General features: G+C 46.8%; 1 protein-coding gene across 2 annotated transcripts in view; it reads left to right on the plus strand.

The window, feature by feature from the left end:
* The window catches only part of LOC311116493 (SWI/SNF-related matrix-associated actin-dependent regulator of chromatin subfamily A-like protein 1), a 31,574-nt gene that overhangs the window by 8,745 nt on the left and 671 nt on the right, over window positions 1-22,158 (plus strand). Inside the window, exons 8-15 of one of the 2 annotated variants that reach the window (XM_084191571.1) lie at window positions 569-796; window positions 1,042-1,182; window positions 4,549-4,773; window positions 4,970-5,034; window positions 5,128-5,230; window positions 7,375-7,557; window positions 13,949-14,049; window positions 14,160-14,256. In XM_084191571.1, coding sequence (XP_084047697.1) covers window positions 569-796; window positions 1,042-1,182; window positions 4,549-4,773; window positions 4,970-5,034; window positions 5,128-5,230; window positions 7,375-7,557; window positions 13,949-14,049; window positions 14,160-14,256 — 1,143 coding nt within the window. The remainder of the gene's footprint in view (window positions 1-568; window positions 797-1,041; window positions 1,183-4,548; window positions 4,774-4,969; window positions 5,035-5,127; window positions 5,231-7,374; window positions 7,558-13,948; window positions 14,050-14,159; window positions 14,257-22,158) is intronic. The other variant, XM_084191572.1, reaches the window with a different exon arrangement.

The raw sequence follows: 22,158 nt of genomic DNA on the forward strand, positions 1-22,158 counted from the left end.
ATTGAGGAGTGGAAAAACATCGCCTGGTCCTACGAATCCCGGCTCCTGTTGCGTCATGCTGATGGCAGAGTCAGGATCTGGCGTAAGCAGCATGAGTCCATGGGCCCCATCCTGCCTGGTGCCAACGGAACAGGCTGGTGGCGGTGGTGTAATGGTGTGGGGAATGTTTTCCTGGCACACGTTAGGTCCCTTGATACCAATTGAGCAACGTTTGAATGCCACACCTTGTAGAATCCATGCCCCGAAGAATTTAGGCTGTTCTGGAGGCAAAGGGGGGTCCGACCCAGTACTAGATTGGTGTACCTAATAAACTGAGTATATATGGACGCTTACATAGTAACCCATTTTTAAATGATGTTGAGAAAATATGAATTAAAGGTAGACTCAGAAATATGGTCTAAGTTATAGTAATTGTTTTTTACTGCACCTGTCATTGGTCCTACACTAAAACCTGAAAGCCTTTGTTGGGCTGTGTTTTGTTTAGACAATCTGCTAAGCATCCAGTGGGCACATATGTCAACTCTACAGGATGCCATTGTTCACAGCGGGTATCTCCCCTCCTCTCCAGGCGTTCAGGCGGTGGCTGCCATCTGTGCAGCCCGACAGTATCAATGTGATTGTCAAAGGGAAAGACAACCTGAGGGGTGGTCTGGTCAACATCATCAGCTATGATCTACTGAGCAGGATGGACAAGAAGCAGGCAGCTAACCCCTTCAATGTCCTCATCATGGATGAGTCCCACTTTCTGAAGAACATGAAGACTGCCCGCTTTAAGTCTGCCTTGCCACTGCTCAAGGTGATGATGATTCTCTTTACTCTTAGGATCCTTGGAATTTAGGCTACAAATGTACATATTCTATGTAACAATGTAACAAACGTAATAGTGAAGTTTTCATTTGATCTCTAAGACTGTTGGGTTGGACTGTGTTCTCATTAGTGTGTTGTCACTGTCTCCAGTCAGCAAAGACTGTTGGATTAGTTAGATAGCTGACTGGAGACCGTGACAACACTAAGATTGTTGTTCTATGTTCTCAATCTCAGGTAGCTAAGCGTGTGATCCTGCTGTCGGGGACTCCTGCCATGTCCAGACCCTCAGAGCTCTACAGTCAGATCCTGGCTGTCAAGCCCTCCCTGTTCCCCCGCTTCCATGACTTTGGGACCAGATACTGCAATGCCAGACAGGTAAGTTTAGCCTACAGTACATTATCCTAGACCCGCCTGTTACTCTACAGGCTCTAGACCCGCCTGTTACTCTACAGGCTGTAGACCCGCCTGTTACTACTCTACAGGCTCTAGACCCGCCTGTTACCACTCTACAGGCTCTAGACCCGCCTGTTACTACTCTACAGGCTCTAGACCCGCCTGTTACCACTCTACAGGCTCTAGACCCGCCTGTTACCACTCTACAGGCTCTAGACCCGCCTGTTACCACTCTACAGGCTCTAGACCCGCCTGTTACCACTCTACAGGCTCTAGACCCGCCTGTTACCACTCTACAGGCTCTAGACCCGCCTGTTACCACTCTACAGGCTCTAGACCCGCCTGTTACCACTCTACAGGCTCTAGACCCGCCTGTTACCACTCTACAGGCTCTAGACCCGCCTGTTACCACTCTACAGGCTCTAGACCCGCCTGTCACCACTCTACAGGCTCTAGACCCGCCTGTCACCACTCTACAGGCTCTAGACCCGCCTGTCACCACTCTACAGGCTCTAGACCCGCCTGTTACCACTCTACAGGCTCTAGACCCGCCTGTTACCACTCTACAGGCAGTAGAGGACTGTAAGTTCAGCCTAAACCTGGCTCCCCTCAGGTTCCCAGTGGTTTATATGTGCAGCTATTTGTTGTATTTGTATGTATAATTGGCTGGGATTTGAATAGATCCAATTCATGATGAATTCATCTAGGGCTGTTTAGTCGACAGGTCGATTGTTTGGTCGATACGCTGTTGGTCAACCAAGATTTCTTAAGTCGACAAGTAGCAGAAAATAAAATGTCATGGTGTACAAGACACCTGTCTGAGTGGACTGATCCATTGTGGAGGCCGTGGGGATGGCACAGTCCATCACGCTGAGACATGAGATACTGAAATTGTATATTGTTATATTACATAAGAACAATGGTGCAACACTAATAAAAAAGTATATTATTTTATAACAAATGCGCTTCCTCCCGCGTTGGATAGTGGTCGCTGTCCACGGTTCTGAAACACATCAGTGCCTTTTCCTAGACCATGTTACTATGTTTACTCGTCATATCCAATTGGTAGTTAGTCTTCTCCCATCGCTGCAACTCCCGTACGGACTCGGGAGATGCGAAGGTCGAGAGCCGTGCATCCTCAAACACAACCCCGCCAAGCCGCACTGCTTCTTGACACACTGATCGCTTAAACAGGAAGCCAGCAGCACCAATGTGTCAGAGGAAACAATATACACCTGCCGACCGTGTCAGCGTGCAGGCGCCCGGCCCGCCACAGGAGTCGCTACAGCGCGATGGGACAAGGACATCCCGGCCGGCCAAACCCTCCCCTAACCCGGACGACGCTGGGCCTCATGGGTCTCCCGGTCGCGGCCGGCTACTATACAGCCCGGTATCGAACCAGGATCTAGCAGCAGCTACTCTTCCTGTTGTCCACATAAAACATGACATATTACAGAACATTAATAGACAAGAACAGCTCAAGAACAGAACTACATCAATTTATAAACGGCACATGTAGCCTACATATCAATACATACACACAAACTATCTAGGTCAAATAGGGGAGAGGCGTTGTGCCGTGAGGTGTTTATCTGTTGAAACCAGGTTTCCTGTTTACTTGAGCAATATGAGATGGAACGGAGTTCCATGAAATAATGGCTCTATATAATACTGTACGCTTTCTTGAATTGGTCTGGATTTGGGGACTGTGAAAAGACCCCTGGTGGCATGTCTGGTGGGGTAAGTGTGTGTATCAGAGCTGTGTGTAAGTTGACTATGCAAACCATTTGGGTTATGGTACGGGCAGGCATGAGCTACGGACAACGAACACAATTGGAAATGTAATGATGGCAATTTGAATGCGTAGAGATACCGTGATGAGATCCTGAGGCCCATTGTCGTGCCATTCATCCGCCGCCATCACCTCATGTTTCAGCATGATAATGAACGGCCGCATGTCGCAAGGATCTGTACACAATTCCTGGATGCTGAAAATGTCCCAGTTCTTCCATGGCCTGCATACTCACCAAACATGTCACCCATTGAGCATGTTTGGGATGCTCTGAATCGACGTGTACGACAGCGTGTTCCAGTTCCAACCAATATCCAGCAACTTCGCACAGCCATTGAAGAGGAGTGGGACAACATTCCACAGGCCACAATCAACAGCCTGATCAACTCTATGCGAAGGAGATGTGTCGCACAAATGGTGGTCACACCAGATACTGACTGGTTTTCTGATCCACACCCCTACCTTTTTTGTAAGGTATCTGTGACTAACAGATGCATATCTGTTTTCACAGTCATGTGAAATCCATAGATTAGGGCCTAATGAATTTATTTCAATTGACTGATTTCCTTATGAGCTGTAACTCAGGAAAAGCTTTGAAATCGTTGCATGTTGCGTTTATATTTTTGTTCAGTGAATATACAGTAAATTGCCAATGTGATCATATACCTACATTTGTAAAATATAATTTCTAAATGGTCTGAGAAGAACAACATTGGCAAGTCAATTCAAGCGTAGCCAATCTGCAGTGTTAATGTACTGGGCCTATAGCCTACTGAACAAACCTCATTACTACAGAACTGTTTTTAAATGGTTAATGTTGCATAGGCTTACGCTTTCTGTCATGTTAAAAAAAAAATCTCAGTGGTAGATCTCTGCTTGCATTTTGACTCAAAGTGCTCTTGACTCAAAAGGTTGGTGGAAATAATATTGTTTTATAACAAATGCGCTTTCTCCCGCGTTGGATAGCGGTCGCTGTCCACGGTTCTGAAACACATCAATGCGCATTTGAATTGGTTCCTTTTCCTAGACCATGTTGCTATGTAGACCATGTTGCTATGTAGACCATGTTGCTATGTAGACCATGTTGCTATGTAGACCATGTTGCTATGTGCATAACAGTAAAGTTAACCAGCATGTTGGTGTTGAGACCAATGCAGTGGCGGCAGCAGAATGACTTAATGCCACAGTCACTCGCTGTCATTTTTTAAAATGCAGTGCAGCAAGTCTGAGCCCGGCCCAATCAAATCAATTGTTGTCGGACTCCCCTGTAGCCATTAGTTAGAGTGGGTTTCTGTGCATCAGACAAGCTCAGTGCATATAGTTGATTTGATTATCAGAGTGGGTTTCTGTGCATCAGACAAGCTCAGTGCATATAGTTGATTTGATTAAACCACATAGGATGTCAATATATGGAAAAATACACGTTTTAAAAAGAACCGACTACTCTTGGTCAACCAAGATTATTTTTTAGTCTGGGACAGCCCTAAATTCAACACTTCTTTCCATTGGAAAATGCTGTAAATAATTACCATATAACTTTTTGGTTCTCCTGCTAGCTGCCGTGGGGTTGGGACTACTCTGGCTCCAGTAACCTAGGAGAACTGAAGCTGGTGTTGGAGAAGAGTCTAATGCTACGCCGTCTCAAGTCCGAGGTCCTCTCTCAGCTTCCTGCCAAGCAACGCAAGGTTGTCACGGTGACCACAGACGGTATCAACACCCGCACCAAGGCAGCTCTGTCAGCCGCAGCCAAGGAACTGGCCAAGGGGCAACACAACAACAACGTGAGGACAGGGGAAGAGCTCATACATTTAGACAACCTCTAGATTAAACTAAATGAAAAAGAGAGTTGTTTCTAGAGCATTCCATTGGTAATGTTCCTACAGTTTGAACTTGTTGTGTGAATTGGCTCACATTAAGTCTTGTTAAACACACTCATCTCTTATCTTCTGTTGGGTTTTTTTATTTTTTTCATTTCAGAAGATAAAGGAGGCTCTGCTGGTTTTCTTTAACCACACAGCTGAGGCCAAGATTAAAGCGATCATGTGAGTTTGAAAGCGTTTACCACACGTTGAGGGTACACTTCTGAGAGCATGCTGTTGTAGACACGGCAGTTCTGTTTTGTTTCTGTTATTCAGGGAGTACATCATGGACTTGTTAGAGTGCGGAAGAGAGAAATTCCTGGTGTTTGCTCATCACAAGCTGGTCCTGGACTCCATCACCAAGGGGCTGGGAGAGAAGGTGAGGAGAACAGGATGAACAGGCCAAAGATTAACACGTTGGGTTAGATGACTCACTTTTCTAGTGAATATTGAAATCAGTACAGACTTGTCATGACTCCTGGAAGAGGGACGAGGGGTTTTAGTGTATCTTTAGGTAGATGACTTGCTTTTTTTTGTAAATATTTAAAACACGACGGAGGAACAAAAATAGCATAAATAGGAAATAATGGTTTCATTTGAGGACCAGGATGTTGGCAGCTGTGCCATACAGATTGCAAAATAGTTGGGAAGAGATTTTTGATGTACCGATTCCATGGTACAGGGTGTATGAGTTGATATATAAAACGACGCAAGATTCAAGACTTCGTGCTTTTCAGCTAAAATGATTGTATAGAATTCTTGCCACCAACAAAATGTTGAATATTTGGGGCATACAATCATCGAAGCTCTGCAGATTTTGTTGTGAGGATACAGAATCAATAGACCATTTGTTCTGGTATTGCCCTCAGGTAGCCTGCTTCTGGTCTCAGGTTCAGGGATAACTAAATATGTATAACATTAATCTAAAATTGACCCTAGAAATAGTACTGTTGGGAGATCTGGAGAGACCGGGTCAGTCAATTACTAATATACTAATACTCTTAGTAAAAGTATTTATCTTCAACTCGCAATCTGTGGATTCTGTTCGATTTAGATAGATTGAAATTGTATGTTAAACATCACAGCATATCTGAAAGATATATGGGGAGTAGAGATCTGAAGAGGGTAGCGAGCAGAGATAGGTGGGATGGGCTGAGGGAGGCTGAGGGTTGGGATGGGCTGAGGGAAGCTGAGGGTTGGGATGGGCTGAGGGAAGCTGAGGGGTGGGATGGAGAGATAGGTGGGATGGGCTGAGGGAGGCTGAGGGGTGGGATGGGCTGAGGGAGGCTGAGGGGTGGGATGGAGAGATAGGTGGGATGGGCTGAGGGAGGCTGAGGGGTGGGATGGGCTGAGGGAGGCTGAGGGGTGGGATGGGCTGAGGGAGGCTGAGGGGTGGGATGGGCTGAGGGAGGCTGAGGGTTGGGATGGGCTGAGGGAGGCTGAGGGGTGGGATGGAGAGATAGGTGGGATGGGCTGAGGGAAGCTGAGGGTTGGGATGGAGAGATAGGTGGGATGGGCTGAGGGAAGCTGAGGGTTGGGATGGAGAGATAGGTGGGATGGGCTGAGGGAAGCTGAGGGTTGGGATGGAGAGATAGGTGGGATGGGCTGAGGGAAGCTGAGGGTTGGGATGGAGAGATAGGTGGGATGGGCTGAGGGAAGCTGAGGGTTGGGATGGAGAGATAGGTGGGATGGGCTGAGGGAAGCTGAGGGTTGGGATGGAGAGATAGGTGGGATGGGCTGAGGGAGGCTGAGGGTTGGGATGGAGAGATAGGTGGGATGGGCTGAGGGAAGCTGAGGGTTGGGATGGAGAGATAGGTGGGATGGGCTGAGGGAAGCTGAGGGTTGGGATGGAGAGATAGGTGGGATGGGCTGAGGGAGGCTGAGGGTTGGGATGGAGAGATAGGTGGGATGGGCTGAGGGAAGCTGAGGGTTGGGATGTGGAACTGGAGACAAGTGGGAGTGGAGTTGCTGGGCGGGGGATAGAATGACGGTCAAAGATAAAAGTCAAAAATTAAGTCAAAATAAAACATAACAAAAAAGTAAGTTTGAATGACACCGAGGGGCAGTGTTGTTACAGCTAATGCCGGTTTGCCTGAAGCTGATGCCGGGCAGGTGTTTGTCCACATGGATATACACACACTCACATTCACACACACACAGGCACATACACAGACACACACAGGCACATACACAGACACACACACACAGGCACATACACAGACACACACAGGCACATACACGGACACACACACACAGGCACATACACGGACACACACACACAGGCACATACACGGACACACACACACAGGCACATACACGGACACACACACACAGGCACATACACAGGCACATACACAGACACACAGACACACACACACAGGCACATACACGGACACACACAGGCACATACACAGACACACACACACAGGCACATACACATACACACACACACATGTAAATAGTGCCAAAAAAAACCTGATTGTCTTTATGCCAAGAGGGTTTTTGTTGTTGGTGTTATTTCAGGGTATCGACTACATCCGTATAGATGGATCCACCCCGTCATCAGATCGGCAGCAGCTCTGTGACCGGTTCCAGTTCACTGACCAGAGCTGTGTAGCAGTGCTCTCTATCACTGCAGCTAACATGGGCCTCACCCTGCACTCTGCTGCTCTGGTGGTGTTTGCTGAGCTGTTCTGGAACCCTGGGGTAAGGACCTGACTAACCCTTAACCCCTAACCCTGGGGTAAGGACCTGACTAACCCTTAACCCCTAACCCTGGGGTAAGGACCTGACTAACCCTTAACCCCTAACCCTGGGGTAAGGACCTGACTAACCCTTAACCCCTAACCCTGGGGTAAGGACCTGACTAACCCTTAACCCCTAACCCTGGGGTAAGGACCTGACTAACCCTTAACCCCTAACCCTTAACCCCTAACCCTGGGGTAAGGACCTGACTAACCCTTAACCCCTAACCCTTAACCCCTAAGCCTGGGGTAAGGACCTGACTAACCCTTAACCCCTAACCCTGGGGTAAGGACCTGACTAACCCTTAACCCCTAACCCTGGGGTAAGGACCTGACTAACCCTTAACCCCTAACCCTGGGGTAAGGACCTGACTAACCCTTAACCCCTAACCCTTAACCCCTAAGCCTGGGGTAAGGACCTGACTAACCCTTAACCCCTAACCCTGGGGTAAGGACCTGACTAACCCTTAACCCCTAACCCTGGGGTAAGGACCTGACTAACCCTTAACCCCTAACCCTGGGGTAAGGTCCTGACTAACCCTTAACCCCTAACCCTTAACCCCTAACCCTGGGGTAAGGTCCTGACTAACCCTTAACCCCTAACCCTGGGGTAAGGTTCTGACTAACCCTTAACCCCTAACCCTGGGGTAAGGTCCTGACTAACCCTTAACCCCTAACCCTTAACCCCTAACCCTGGGGTAAGGTCCTGACTAACCCTTAACCCCCTAGAGTCGATGTCCGCGGCCCCGTTAGCATAATACAAAAATCTCCATCAAAATCTGTCAGTTTAAGATAGAGATATCCGTTTTTTTTTGGCATGGGCTGCATCTCAATCAACTGCATCCGCTATGTAAGACTTCTGCATCTTTGGTGAAAGGTGACCGAGCTAGAGTGGTGTTTGTCAGACCATGAGACATCCCGAAAATCGTTCTTCTCACGAAAACGTCCGTAGCGTCTGAACGGTTTGGCCCACAAACTATTATGACCCCTTTATGGAAAGATCAGACTCTCTCTGTTTTGCTCTACGTCCCCCAAAAGCATTGCAATGATTGCAATATTTACCTGGAGCTAACCCTGCAGATAGCACTACTGGGTGATCTGAAAAGTCATAGTCAATCGATCAATAATATAATAATACTTTTAGCAAAAATGTTTATTTTCAATGTACAATCTGTAGAAACAATGAGAATCGAAAGGTTCAGAACTTTTGTAAAACATCACAGTACGGTTGAAATATATATGGCAAATAGAAATCCTATATGGATGGTGTTAAGAGATAGATGGGAGGTGTTGAATGGAGCTGAAGGATGGGACTAATAACAACAAGATAACTAATGTAAAACATACTGTGTCCATAATAAGTATATAGGTTATAGGTTAAGAACTTTTGTGAAAGAGCACAGTTAGAAAGATATGGCATATAGAAGCAAACCGGATGGACATCATGAAAATGATCAGAGAGGTTGAGGGTAGAGGAAGTTCAGGAGAAAAAAACAAACAAAATAGAATTATTGTAAAATTGACTGTGTCCATCAAATGTATATAGTATGTATAAGCTGGAAGTAGAGGCCTAATCATTGTTGTTCACTAGTTTACTCCAATTAGGGAAGGGGTGGTGGGGTTGGAAAGTAATAAAGGAAAATATGTTTTAAAAAAGGATATATATGTATATGTATTTGTATGTATACAGTACCAGTCAAAGGTTTGGACACACCTACTCATTCAAGGATTTTTCTATATTTTTACTATTTTCTACATTGTAGAATAATATTGAAGACATCAAAACTATGAAATACCACATATGGAATCATGTAGTAACCAAAAGTTGTATATTTCAGATTCTTCAAATAGCCACCCTTTGCCTTGATGACAGCTTTGCACACTCTTGGCATTCTCTCAACCAGCGTCACCTGGAATGCTTTTCCAACAGTCTTGAAGGAGTTCCCACATATGCTGAGCACTTGTTAGCTGCTTTTCCTTCACTCTGCCGTCCTACTCATCCCAAACCATCTCAATTGGGTTGAGGTCGGGGGATTATGGAGGCCAGGTCATCTGATGCAGCACTCCATCACTCTCCTTCTTGGTAAAAGAGCCCTTACACAGCCTGGTGGTGTGTTGGGTCATTGTCCTGTTGAAAAACAAATTATAGTCTCACTAAGCCCAAACCAGATGGGATGGTGTATCGTTGCAGAATGCTGTGGTAGCCATGCTGGTTAAGTGTGCCTTGAATTCTAAATCAATCACAGACAGTGTCACCAGCAAAGCACCCCCACACCATAACACCGCCTCCTCCATGCTTTACAGTGGGAACTACACATGCGGAGATCATCCGTTCACCCACACCGCGTCTCACAAAGACAAGCAGGTCTCTTCTTCTTATTGGTGTCCTTTAGTAGTGGTTTCTTTGCAGCAATTCGACCATGAAGGCCTGATTCACACAGTCCCCTCTGAACAGTTGATGTTGAGATATGTCTGTTACTTGAACTCTGTGAAGCATTTATTTGGCCTGCAATTTCTGAGGCTGGTAACTCTAATGAACTTATCCTCTGCAGCAGAGGTAACTCTGGGTCTTCCATTCCTGTGGCGGTCCTCATGAGAGCCAGTTTCATCATAGCGCTTGATGGTTTTTGCGACTGCAATTGAAGAAACTTTCAAAGTTCTTGACATTTTCAGTATTGACTGACCTTCATGTCTTAAAGTAATGATGGACTGTCATTTCTCTTTGCTTATTTGACCTTTTCTTGCCATAATATGGACTTGGTCTTTTACCAAATAGGGCTATCTTCTGTATACCCCCCCTACCTTGTCACAACACAGCTGATTGGCTCAAACGCATTAAGACGGAAATATGCCAAGAGTGTGCAAAGCTGTCATCAAGGCAAAGGGTGGCTATTTGAAGAATATAAAATATATTTTGTTTTGTTTTTTAAAAAATTGGTTACTACATGATTCCATATGTGTTATTTCATAGTTTAGATGTCTTCATTATTATTCTACAATGTAGAAAATAGTAAAAAATTAAGAAAAACCCTTGAATTGTGTTTCAGCATGACAATGCCCCCGTGCGCAAAGGGAGGTCCATTCAGAATTGGTTGTCGACATCATCGTGGAGGCTGTTTATAGCAGCAAAGGGGGGACCAACTCCATATTAATGCCCATGATTTTGGAATGAGACTTTCGACGAGCAGGTGTCCACCTGAGAGAGACATACTTTTGGTCATGTAGTGTATTTCTGCCTTATGCACCAATTTCATGTTACCCCTATGACCAGAGAAAGTGAAATATTCCTTTATATTAAAAAGACAAGCCACTAATAATAACAACGCAAGCTTATAGGAACACTTTGCTATAGTCGTTCATTGCAGCTGCAGTGCATTTTATGGCTTATAAAAGTGTTGAACCAAGTGTTGACAGTGCTGAATAGCTTAAACAAGAACTAAAGAGTGGCGCAGTGGTCTAAGGCACTGCATTGCAGTGCTAGCTGTGTCACTAGAGATCCTGGTTCGAATCCAGGCTCTGTCGTAGCTGGCCGCGACCGGGAGACCCATGGGGCGGCGCACAATTGGCCCAGCGTCGTCCAGGGTAGGGGAGGGAATGGCCGGCAGGGATGTAGCTCAGTTGGTAGAGCATGGCGTTTGCAACGCCAGGGTTGTGGGTTCGATTCCCACGGGGGGTATGAAAAAAATAAAATAATAATGTAAGGACCTGACTAACCCTTAACTCCTAACCCTGGGGTAAAGACCTGACTAACCCTTAATCCCTAACCCTGGGGTAAGGACCTGACTAACCCTTAACCCCTAACCCTGGGGTAAGGACCTGACTAACCCTTAACCCCTAACCCTTAACCCCTAACCCTGGGGTAAGGACCTGACTAACCCTTAACCCCTAACCCTGGGGTAAGGACCTGACTAACCCTTAACCCCTAACCCTGGGGTAAGGACCTGACTAACCCTTAACCCCTAACCCTGGGGTAAGGACCTGACTAACCCTTAACCCCTAACCCTGGGGTAAGGACCTGACTAACCCTTAACCCCTAACCCTGGGGTAAGGACCTGACTAACCCTTAACCCCTAACCCTGGGGTAAAGTCCTGACTAACCCTTAACCCCTAACCCTGGGGTAAGGACCTGACTAACCCTTAACCCCTAACCCTGGGGTAAGGTCCTGACTAACCCTTAACCCCTAACCCTGGGGTAAGGACCTGACTAACCCTTAACCCCTAACCCTGGGGTAAGGACCTGACTAACCCTTAACCCCTAACCCTGGGGTAAGGACCTGACTAACCCTTAACCCCTAACCCTGGGGTAAAGTCCTGACTAACCCTTAACCCCTAACCCTGGGGTAAGGACCTGACTAACCCTTAACCCCTAACCCTGGGGTAAGGATCTGACTAACCCTTAACCCCTAACCCTTAACCCCTAACCCTGGGGTAAGGACCTGACTAACCCTTAACCCCTAACCCTGGGGTAAAGACCTGACTAACCCCTAACCCTTAACCCCTAACCCTTAACCCCTAACCCCTAACCCTTAACCCCTAACCCTGGGGTAAGGACCTGACTAACCCTTAACCCCTAACCCTTAACCCCTAACCCCTAACCCTTAACCCTTAACCCCTAACCCTTAACCCCTAACCCTTAACCCCTAACCCTTAACCCCTAACACGCCGCTCTGGTGGTGTTCCCTGAAGTCTTCTGGAACCCTGGAGTAAGGTTCTAACCCTGACCTCTTAACGCCTTACCCAGGGGTGTAAAACTCATTTTGCCCCGGGGGTCGCATTCGGTCTTCAATGAGTTGTAGTTTTTGTCGTTTTATTCGATGCTCCCTGACTGTCTAGCTTTCAATTTGGTGGTTATTAGCCAGCTGGATACAGTCAAAAACGGTATGAATGTAGATCCATTATCATTTCTACACAGTTTGAATTTGGTTTTAGTCATTTTAAAGTATATTGAGTTTGTTTTGACACCTCTGCCCTAACCCCTCACCTTGCACTCTGCTGGTCTGGTGGTATTCTTTGAGCTGTTCTGGAACCCTAACCTGCCTGTTTAAGGAAGGAATGTTCTAATACTGAGAGTATGGGCTGGTAGTGGTTCATGGGGGTGGGTCCCAACTAATGTAGCCTCATGAAGGGACTTCACCTTCCCTGAAATCCCCCAGTGATTAACCCTAACCCTTAACCCCTAACCCCTAACCCCTAACCCCTATCCCCTTAACCCCTAACCCCTTAACCCCTAACCCCTAACCCCTATCCCCTTAACCCCTAACCCCTAACCCCTTAACCCCTAACCCCTTAACCCCTTAACCCCTAACCCCTAACCCTTAACCCCTAACCCTTAACCCCTAACCCCTTAACCCCTTAACCCCTATCCCCCAGTGATTAACCCTTAACCCCTATCCCTTAACCCCTAACCCTTAACCCCTAACCCTGGGGTAAGGACCTGACTAACCCCTAACCCTTAACCCCTAACCCCTTAACCCCTAACCCCCAGAGTGATTAACCCTTAACCCCTAACCCCTTAACCCCTATCCCCCAGAGTGATTAACCCTTAACCCCTAACCCCTTAACCCCTATCCCCCAGAGTGATTAACCCTTAACCCCTAACCCCTTAACCCCTATCCCCCAGTGATTAACCCTTAACCCCTAACCCCTTAACCCCTATCCCCCAGTGATTAACCCTTAACCCCTAACCCCTATCCCCCAGAGTGATTAACCCTTAACCCCTAACCCCTTAACCCCTATCCCCCAGAGTGATTAACCCTTAACCCCTAACCCCTTAACCCCTATCCCCCAGAGTGATTAACCCTTAACCCCTAACCCCTTAACCCCTATCCCCCAGAGTGATTAACCCTTAACCCCTAACCCCTTAACCCCTATCCCCCAGTGATTAACCCTTAACCCCTAACCCCTTAACCCCTATCCCCCAGAGTGATTAACCCTTAACCCCTAACCCCTTAACCCCTATCCCCCAGAGTGATTAACCCTTAACCCCTAACCCCTTAACCCCTATCCCCCAGAGTGATTAACCCTTAACCCCTAACCCCTTAACCCCTATCCCCCAGTGATTAACCCTTAACCCCTAACCCCTTAACCCCTATCCCCCAGAGTGATTAACCCTTAACCCCTAACCCCTTAACCCCTATCCCCCAGAGTGATTAACCCTTAACCCCTAACCCCTTAACCCCTATCCCCCAGTGATTACATTTGCTATTCACTTGAACGTTACCAAACAGAGTGACAGGGACTTGGTTGACTGAAAAGTTCTGAATGCTAGTGAAACCTACAGCTGCTCTGTACTGTTCATATATCCTCCTATACTGTTTACCATACTCATAATGATGTCCTCTGGAATCTATCAGATAATGATCCAGGCTGAGGACAGAGTGCATCGTATCGGTCAGACCAGCAACGTGGACATTCATTACCTGGTCGCCAAGGGAACCGCAGATGACTACCTGTGGTAAGTCTGCTCCTCCTACTGTTGAATCGATCTGAACTGCCTGGAGCTAACCTCTATACTCTATCTATTAGGTGATATATTTCTGAAGAAACCCTTTTGTATGTATGTAGGCCCATGATCCAGGAGAAGATGAATGTTCTGGAGCAGGTGGGGCTCTCAGAATCCAACCTGTTAGAGAAGGCAGAGTCTGCCAGATTCCACTCCAAGGTGAGATGGGCTACACAGTGCCCTTACACAGGCCTTACGCACCCCTTACACACCCCTTACACACCCCTTACACAGGCCTTACACAGGCCTTACATACCCCTTACACAGGCCTTACACACCCCTTACACAGGCCTTACACAGGCCTTACGCACACCTTACACACCCCTTATACAGGCCTTACACAGGCCTTACACAGGCCTTACATACCCCTTACGCACCCCTTACACACCCCTTACACAGGCCTTACACACCCCTTACACAGGCCTTACGCACACCTTACACACCCCTTATACAGGCCTTACACACCCCTTACACACCCCTTACACAGGCCTTACACACCCCTTACACAGGCCTTACACAGGCCTTACGCACACCTTACACACCCCTTATACAGGCCTTACACAGGCCTTACACAGGCCTTACATACCCCTTACGCACCCCTTACACACCCCTTACACAGGCCTTACACACCCCTTACACAGGCCTTACGCACACCTTACACACCCCTTATACAGGCCTTACACACCCCTTACACACCCCTTACACAGGCCTTACACACCCCTTACACAGGCCTTACACAGGCCTTACGCACACCTTACACACCCCTTATACAGGCCTTACACAGGCCTTACACAGGCCTTACATACCCCTTACACAGGCCTTACACACCCCTTACACAGGCCTTACACACCCCTTACATACCCCTTACACAGGCCTTACACACCCCTTACACAGGCCTTACACACCCCTTACACAGGCCTTACACACCCCTTACACACCCCTTACACATCCCTTAAACAGGCCTTACACAGGCCTTACACACCCCTTACACACCCCTTAAACAGGCCTTACACACCCCTTACACACCCCTTACACACCCCTTAAACAGGCCTTACACAGGCCTTACACACCCCTTACACACCGCTTACACAGGCCTTACACACCCCTTACATACCCCTTACACAGGCCTTACACACCCCTTACACAGGCCTTACACACCCCTTACACACCCCTTAAACAGGCCTTACACAGGCCTTACACACCCCTTACACACCCCTTACACACCCCTTAAACAGGCCTTAAACAGGCCTTACACACCCCTTACACACCCCTTACACAGGCCTTAAACAGGCCTTACACACCCCTTACACAGGCCTTACACACCCCTTACATACCCCATATTCTGTGTTATGAAGTGTTTCTGTGTTATGAAGTGTTTCTGTGTTATGTAGTGTTTCTGTGTTATGTAGTGTTTCTGTGTTATGTAGTGTTTCTGTGTGTTATGTAGTGTTTCTGTGTTATGTAGTGTTTCTGTGTTATGTAGTGTTTCTGTGTTATGAAGTGTTTCTGTGTTATGTAGTGTTTCTGTGTTATGTAGTGTTTCTGTGTTATGTAGTGTTTCTGTGTTATGTAGTGTTTCTGTGTTATGTAGTGTTTCTGTGTTATGTAGTGTTTCTGTGTTATGTAGTGTTTCTGTGTTGTGTAGTGTTTCTGTGTTATGTAGTGTTTCTGTGTTATGAAGTGTTTCTGTGTTATGTAGTGTTTCTGTGTTATGTAGTGTTTCTGTGTTATGTAGTGTTTCTGTGTTATGTAGTGTTTCTGTGTTATGAAGTGTTTCTGTGTGTTATGTAGTGTTTCTGTGTTATGTAGTGTTTCTGTGTGTTATGTAGTGTTTCTGTGTTATGTAGTGTTTCTGTGTTATGTAGTGTTTCTGTGTTATGTAGTGTTTCTGTGTTATGTAGTGTTTCTGTGTTGTGTAGTGTTTCTGTGTTATGTAGTGTTTCTGTGTTATGTAGTGTTTCTGTGTTATGAAGTGTTTCTGTGTTATGTAGTGTTTCTGTGTTATGTAGTGTTTCTGTGTTATGTAGTGTTTCTGTGTGTTATGTAGTGTTTCTGTGTGTTATGTAGTGTTTCTGTGTGTTATGTAGTGTTTCTGTGTTATGTAGTGTTTCTGTGTGTTATGTAGTGTTTCTGTGTGTTATGTAGTGTTTCTGTGTTATGTAGTGTTTCTGTGTTATGTAGTGTTTCTGTGTTATGTAGTGTTTCTGTGTTATGTAGTGTTTCTGTGTGTTATGTAGTGTTTCTGTGTTATGTAGTGTTTCTGTGTTATGTAGTGTTTCTGTGTTAAATCAAATCAAATCAAATCAAATTTTATTGGTCACATGCGCCGAATACAACAGGTGCAGACATTACAGTGAAATGCTTACTTACAGCCCTTAACCAACAGTGCACTTATTTTAAACAAAAAAAGTAAGAATAAAACAACAACAAAAAAAGTGTTGAGAAAAAAAGAGCAGAAGTAAAATAAAGTGACAGTAGGGAGGCTATATATACAGTAAAATAAAGTGACAGTAGGGAGGCTATATATACAGGGGGGTACCGTTGCAGAGTCAATGTGCGGGGGCACCGGCTAGTTGAGGTAGTTGAGGTAATATGTACATGTGGGTAGAGTTAAAGTGACTATGCATAAATACTTAACAGAGTAGCAGCAGCGTAAAAAGGATGGGGTGTGGGGGCAGTGCAAATAGTCCGGGTAGCCATGATTAGCTGTTCAGGAGTCTTATGGCTTGGGGGTAGAAGCTGTTGAGAAGTCTTTTGGACCTAGACTTGGCACTCCGGTACCGCTTGCCGTGCGGTAGCAGAGAGAACAGTCTATGACTAGGGTGGCTGGAGTCTTTGACAATTTTGAGGGCCTTCCTCTGACACCGCCTGGTATAGAGGTCCTGGATGGCAGGAAGCTTTGCCCCAGTGATGTACTGGGCCGTACGCACTACCCTCTGTAGTGCCTTGCGGTCAGAGGCCAAGCAGTTGCCATACCAGGCGGTGATGCAACCAGTCAGGATGCTCTCGATGGTGCAGCTGTAGAATTTTTTGAGGATCTGAGGACCCATGCCAAATCTTTTTAGTCTCCTGAGGGGGAATAGGCTTTGTCGTGCCCTCTTCACGACTGTCTTGGTGTGTTTGGACCATGATAGTTCGTTGGTGATGTGGACACCAAGGAACTTGAAGCTCTCAACCTGTTCCACTACAGCCCCGTCGATGAGAATGGGGGCGTGCTCAGTCCTCTTTTTTGTTTCCTGTAGTCCACAATCATCTCCTTTGTCTTGGTCACGTTGAGGGAGAGGTTGTTGTCCTGGCACCACACGGCCAGATCTCTGACCTCCTCCCTATAGGCTGTCTCATCGTTGTCGGTGATCAGGCCTACCACTGTTGTGTCGTCGGCAAACTTAATGATGGTGTTGGAGTCGTGCCTGGCCATGCAGTCATGGGTGAACAGAGAGTACAGGAGGGGACTGAGCACGCACCCCTGAGGGGCCCCCGTGTTGAGGATCAGTGTGGCAGATGTGTTGTTACCTACCCTTACCACCTGGGGGCGGCCCGTCAGGAAGTCCAGGATCCAGTTGCAGAGGGAGGTGTTTAGTCCCAGGATCCTTAGCTTAGTGATGAGCTTAGAGGGCACTATGGTGTTGAATGCTGAGCTGTAGTCAATGAATAGCATTCTCACGTAGGTGTTCCTCTTGTCCAGGTGGGAAAGGGCAGTGTGGAGTGCGATAGAGATTGCATCATCTGTGGATCGGTTGGGGCGGTATGCAAATTGGAGTGGGTCTAGGGTTTCTGGGATTATGCTGTTGATGTGAGCCATGACCAGTCTTTCAAAGCACTTCATGGCTACAGACGTCAGTGCTACGGGTCGGTAGTCATTTAGGCAGGTTATCTTAGAGTTCTTGGGCACGGGGACTATGGTGGTCTGCTTGAAACATGTTGGTATTACAGACTCAGTCAGGGACATGTTGAAAATGTCAGTGAAGACACTTGCCAGTTGGTCAGCACATGCTCGGAGTACACGTCCTGGTAATCCGTCTGGCCCTGCGGCCTTGTGAATGTTGACCTGCTTAAAAGTCTTACTCACATCGGCTACGGAGAGCGTGATCACATAGTCGTCCGGAACAGCTGGTGCTCTCATGCATGCTTCAGTGTTGCTTGCCTCGAAGCGAGCATAGAAGTGGTTTAGCTCGTCTGGTAGGCTTGTGTCACTGGGCAGCTCGCGGCTGTGCTTCCCTTTGTAGTCTGTAATAGTTTTCAAGCCCTGCCACATCCGACGAGCGTCAGAGCCAGTGTAGTATGATTCAATCTTAGACCTGTATTGACTCTTTGCCTGTTTGATGGTTCGTCGGAGGTCATAGCGGTATTTCTTATAAGCGTCCGGGTTAGAGTCCCGTTCCTTGAAAGCGGCAGCTCTACCCTTTAGCTCAGTGCGGATGTTTCCTGTAATCCATGGCTTCTGGTTGGGGTATGTACGTACGGTCACTGTGGGGACGACATCATCGATGCACTTATTGATGAAGCCAGTGACTGATGTGGTGTACTCCTCAATGCTGTCTGAAGAATCCCGGAACATGTTCCAGTCTGTGCTAGCAAAACAGTCCTGTAGCTTAGCATCTGCGTCATCTGACCACTTTTTTATTAACCGAATCACTGGTGCTTCCTGCTTCAGTTTTTGCTCATAAGCAGGAATCAGGAGGATAGAGTTATGGTCAGATTTGCCAAATGGAGGGCGAGGGAGAGCTTTGTATGCGTCTCTGTGTGTGGAGTAAAGGTGGTCTAGAGTTTTTTTCCCTCTGGTTGCACATTTAACATGCTGGTAGAAATTAGGTAGAACGGATTTAAGTTTCCCTGCATTAAAGTCCCCGGCTACTAGGAGCGCTGCATCTGGATGAGCGTTTTCCTGTTGATTAATGGCCTTGGACAACTCATTCAGTGCAATCTTAATGCCAGCATTGGTTTGTGGTGGTAAATAGACAGCTATGAAAAATATAGATGAAAACTCTCTTGGTAAATAGTGTGGTCTACAGCTTATCATAAGATACTCTACCTCAGGCGAGCAAAACCTCGAGACTTCCTTAGTATTTGATTTTGTGCACCAGCTGTTGTTTACAAATATACAGAGACCGCCACCCCTTGTCTTACCAGAGTCAGACGTTCTGTCCTGCCGATGTAGCGTATAGCCCGCTAGCTGAATGTTGTCATTGTTGTCGTTCAGCCACGACTCCGTGAAACATAAGATATTACAGTTTTTAATGTCCCGTTGGTAGGATAACCGTAATCTTAAATCGTCAATTTTATTCTCAAAAGATTGAACGTTGGCTAATAGGATTGATGGGAGAGGCAGTTTACTCGCTCGCCGTCGGATCCTTACAAGGCACCCGGATCTGCGTCCGCGATATCTCCGTCTCTTCCTCACGCGAATGACGGGGATCTGGGCCTTGTCGGGTGTCTGTAGGATATCCTTCGCGAACGCCTCGTTGAAGAAAAAATCTTCGTCCAATGCGAGGTGAGTAATCGCTGTCCTGATATCCAGAAGCTCTCTTTGGTTATAAGAGACGATGGCAGAAACATTATGTACAAAATAAATTACAAATAACGCGGAAAAACACACATAATAGTACAATTGGTTAGAGGGCTGTAAAACGGCAGCCATCTTCTCCGGCGCTGTGCTCTCACTGTTATGTAGTGTTTCTGTGTTATGTAGTGTTTCTGTGTTATCAAATCAAATTGTATTGGTCACATGCGCCGAATACAACAGGTGCAGACATTACAGTGAAATGCTTACTTACAGCCCTTAACCAACAGTGCATTTATTTTAAACAAAAAAGTAAGAATAAAACAACAACAAAAAAAGTGTTGAGAAAAAAAGAGCAGAAGTAAAATAAAGTGACAGTAGGGAGGCTATATATACAGGGGGGTACCGGTGCAGAGTCAATGTGCGGGGGCACCGGCTAGTTGAGGTAGTTGAGGTAATATGTACATGTGGGTAGAGTTAAAGTGACTATGCATAAATACTTAACAGAGTAGCAGCAGCGTAAAAAGGATGGGGTGGGGGGGCAGTGCAAATAGTCCGGGTAGCCATGATTAGCTGTTCAGGAGTCTTATGGCTTGGGGGTAGAAGCTGTTGAGAAGTCTTTTGGACCTAGACTTGGCACTCCGGTACCGCTTGCCGTGCGGTAGCAGAGAGAACAGTCTATGACTAGGGTGACTGGAGTCTTTGACAATTTTGAGGGCCTTCCTCTGACACCGCCTGGTATAGAGGTCCTGGATGGCAGGAAGCTTTGCCCCAGTGATGTACTGGGCCGTACGCACTACCCTCTGTAGTGCCTTGCGGTCAGAGGCCAAGCAGTTGCCATACCAGGCGGTGATGCAACCAGTCAGGATGCTCTCGATGGTGCAGCTGTAGAATTTTTTGAGGATCTGAGGACCCATGCCAAATCTTTTTAGTCTCCTGAGGGGGAATAGGCTTTGTCGTGCCCTCTTCACGACTGTCTTGGTGTGTTTGGACCATGATAGTTCGTTGGTGATGTGGACACCAAGGAACTTGAAGCTCTCAACCTGTTCCACTACAGCCCCGTCGATGAGAATGGGGGCGTGCTCAGTCCTCTTTTTTTTCCTGTAGTCCACAATCATCTCCTTTGTCTTGGTCACGTTGAGGGAGAGGTTGTTGTCCTGGCACCACACGGGCAGATCTCTGACCTCCTCCCTATAGGCTGTCTCATCGTTGTCGGTGATCAGGCCTACCACTGTTGTGTCGTCGGCAAACTTAATGATGGTGTTGGAGTCGTGCCTGGCCATGCAGTCATGGGTGAACAGAGAGTACAGGAGGGGACTGAGCACGCACCCCTGAGGGGCCCCCGTGTTGAGGATCAGTGTGGCAGATGTGTTGTTACCTACCCTTACCACCTGGGGGCGGCCCGTCAGGAAGTCCAGGATCCAGTTGCAGAGGGAGGTGTTTAGTCCCAGGATCCTTAGCTTAGTGATGAGCTTAGAGGGCACTATGGTGTTGAATGCTGAGCTGTAGTCAATGAATAGCATTCTCACGTAGGTGTTCCTCTTGTCCAGGTGGGAAAGGGCAGTGTGGAGTGCGATAGAGATTGCATCATCTGTGGATCTGTTGAGGCGGTATGCAAATTGGAGTGGGTCTAGGGTTTCTGGGATTATGCTGTTGATGTGAGCCATGACCAGTCTTTCAAAGCACTTCATGGCTACAGACGTCAGTGCTACGGGTCGGTAGTCATTTAGGCAGGTTATCTTAGTGTCCTTGGGTACGGGGACTATGGTGGTCTGCTTGAAACATGTTGGTATTACAGACTCAGTCAGGGACATGTTGAAAATGTCAGTGAAGACACTTGCCAGTTGGTCAGCACATGCTCGGAGTACACGTCCTGGTAATCCGTCTGGCCCTGCGGCCTTGTGAATGTTGACCTGCTTAAAAGTCTTACTCACATCGGCTACGGAGAGCGTGATCACATAGTCATCCGGAACAGCTGGTGCTCTCATGCATGCTTCAGTGTTGCTTGCCTCGAAGCGAGCATAGAAGTGGTTTAGCTCGTCTGGTAGGCTTGTGTCACTGGGCAGCTCGCAGCTCACTGTGTTATGTAGTGTTTCTGTGTTATGTAGTGTTTCTGTGTTATGTAGTGTTTCTGTGTTATGTAGTGTTTCTGTGTTATGAAGTGTTTCTGTGTTATGTAGTGTTTCTGTGTTATGTAGTGTTTCTGTGTTATGTAGTGTTTCTGTGTTATGTAGTGTTTCTGTGTTATGAAGTGTTTCTGTGTTATGTAGTGTTTCTGTGTTATGTAGTGTTTCTGTGTTATGTATTGTTTCTGTGTTATGTAGTGTTTCTGTGTTATGTAGTGTTTCTGTGTTATGTAGTGTTTCTGTGTTATGTAGTGTTTCTGTGTTATGTAGTGTTTCTGTGTTATGTAGTGTTTCTGTGTTATGTAGTGTTTCTGTGTTATGTAGTGTTTCTGTGTGTTATGTAGTGTTTCTGTGTTATGTAGTGTTTCTGTGTGTTATGTAGTGTTTCTGTGTGTTATGTAGTGTTTCTGTGTTATGTAGTGTTTATGTGTTATG

This window comes from Coregonus lavaretus (assembly GCF_964263955.1).
Source record: "Coregonus lavaretus genome assembly, contig: HAP1_SCAFFOLD_261, whole genome shotgun sequence".
Taxonomy (NCBI): Eukaryota; Metazoa; Chordata; class Actinopteri; order Salmoniformes; family Salmonidae; genus Coregonus; species Coregonus lavaretus.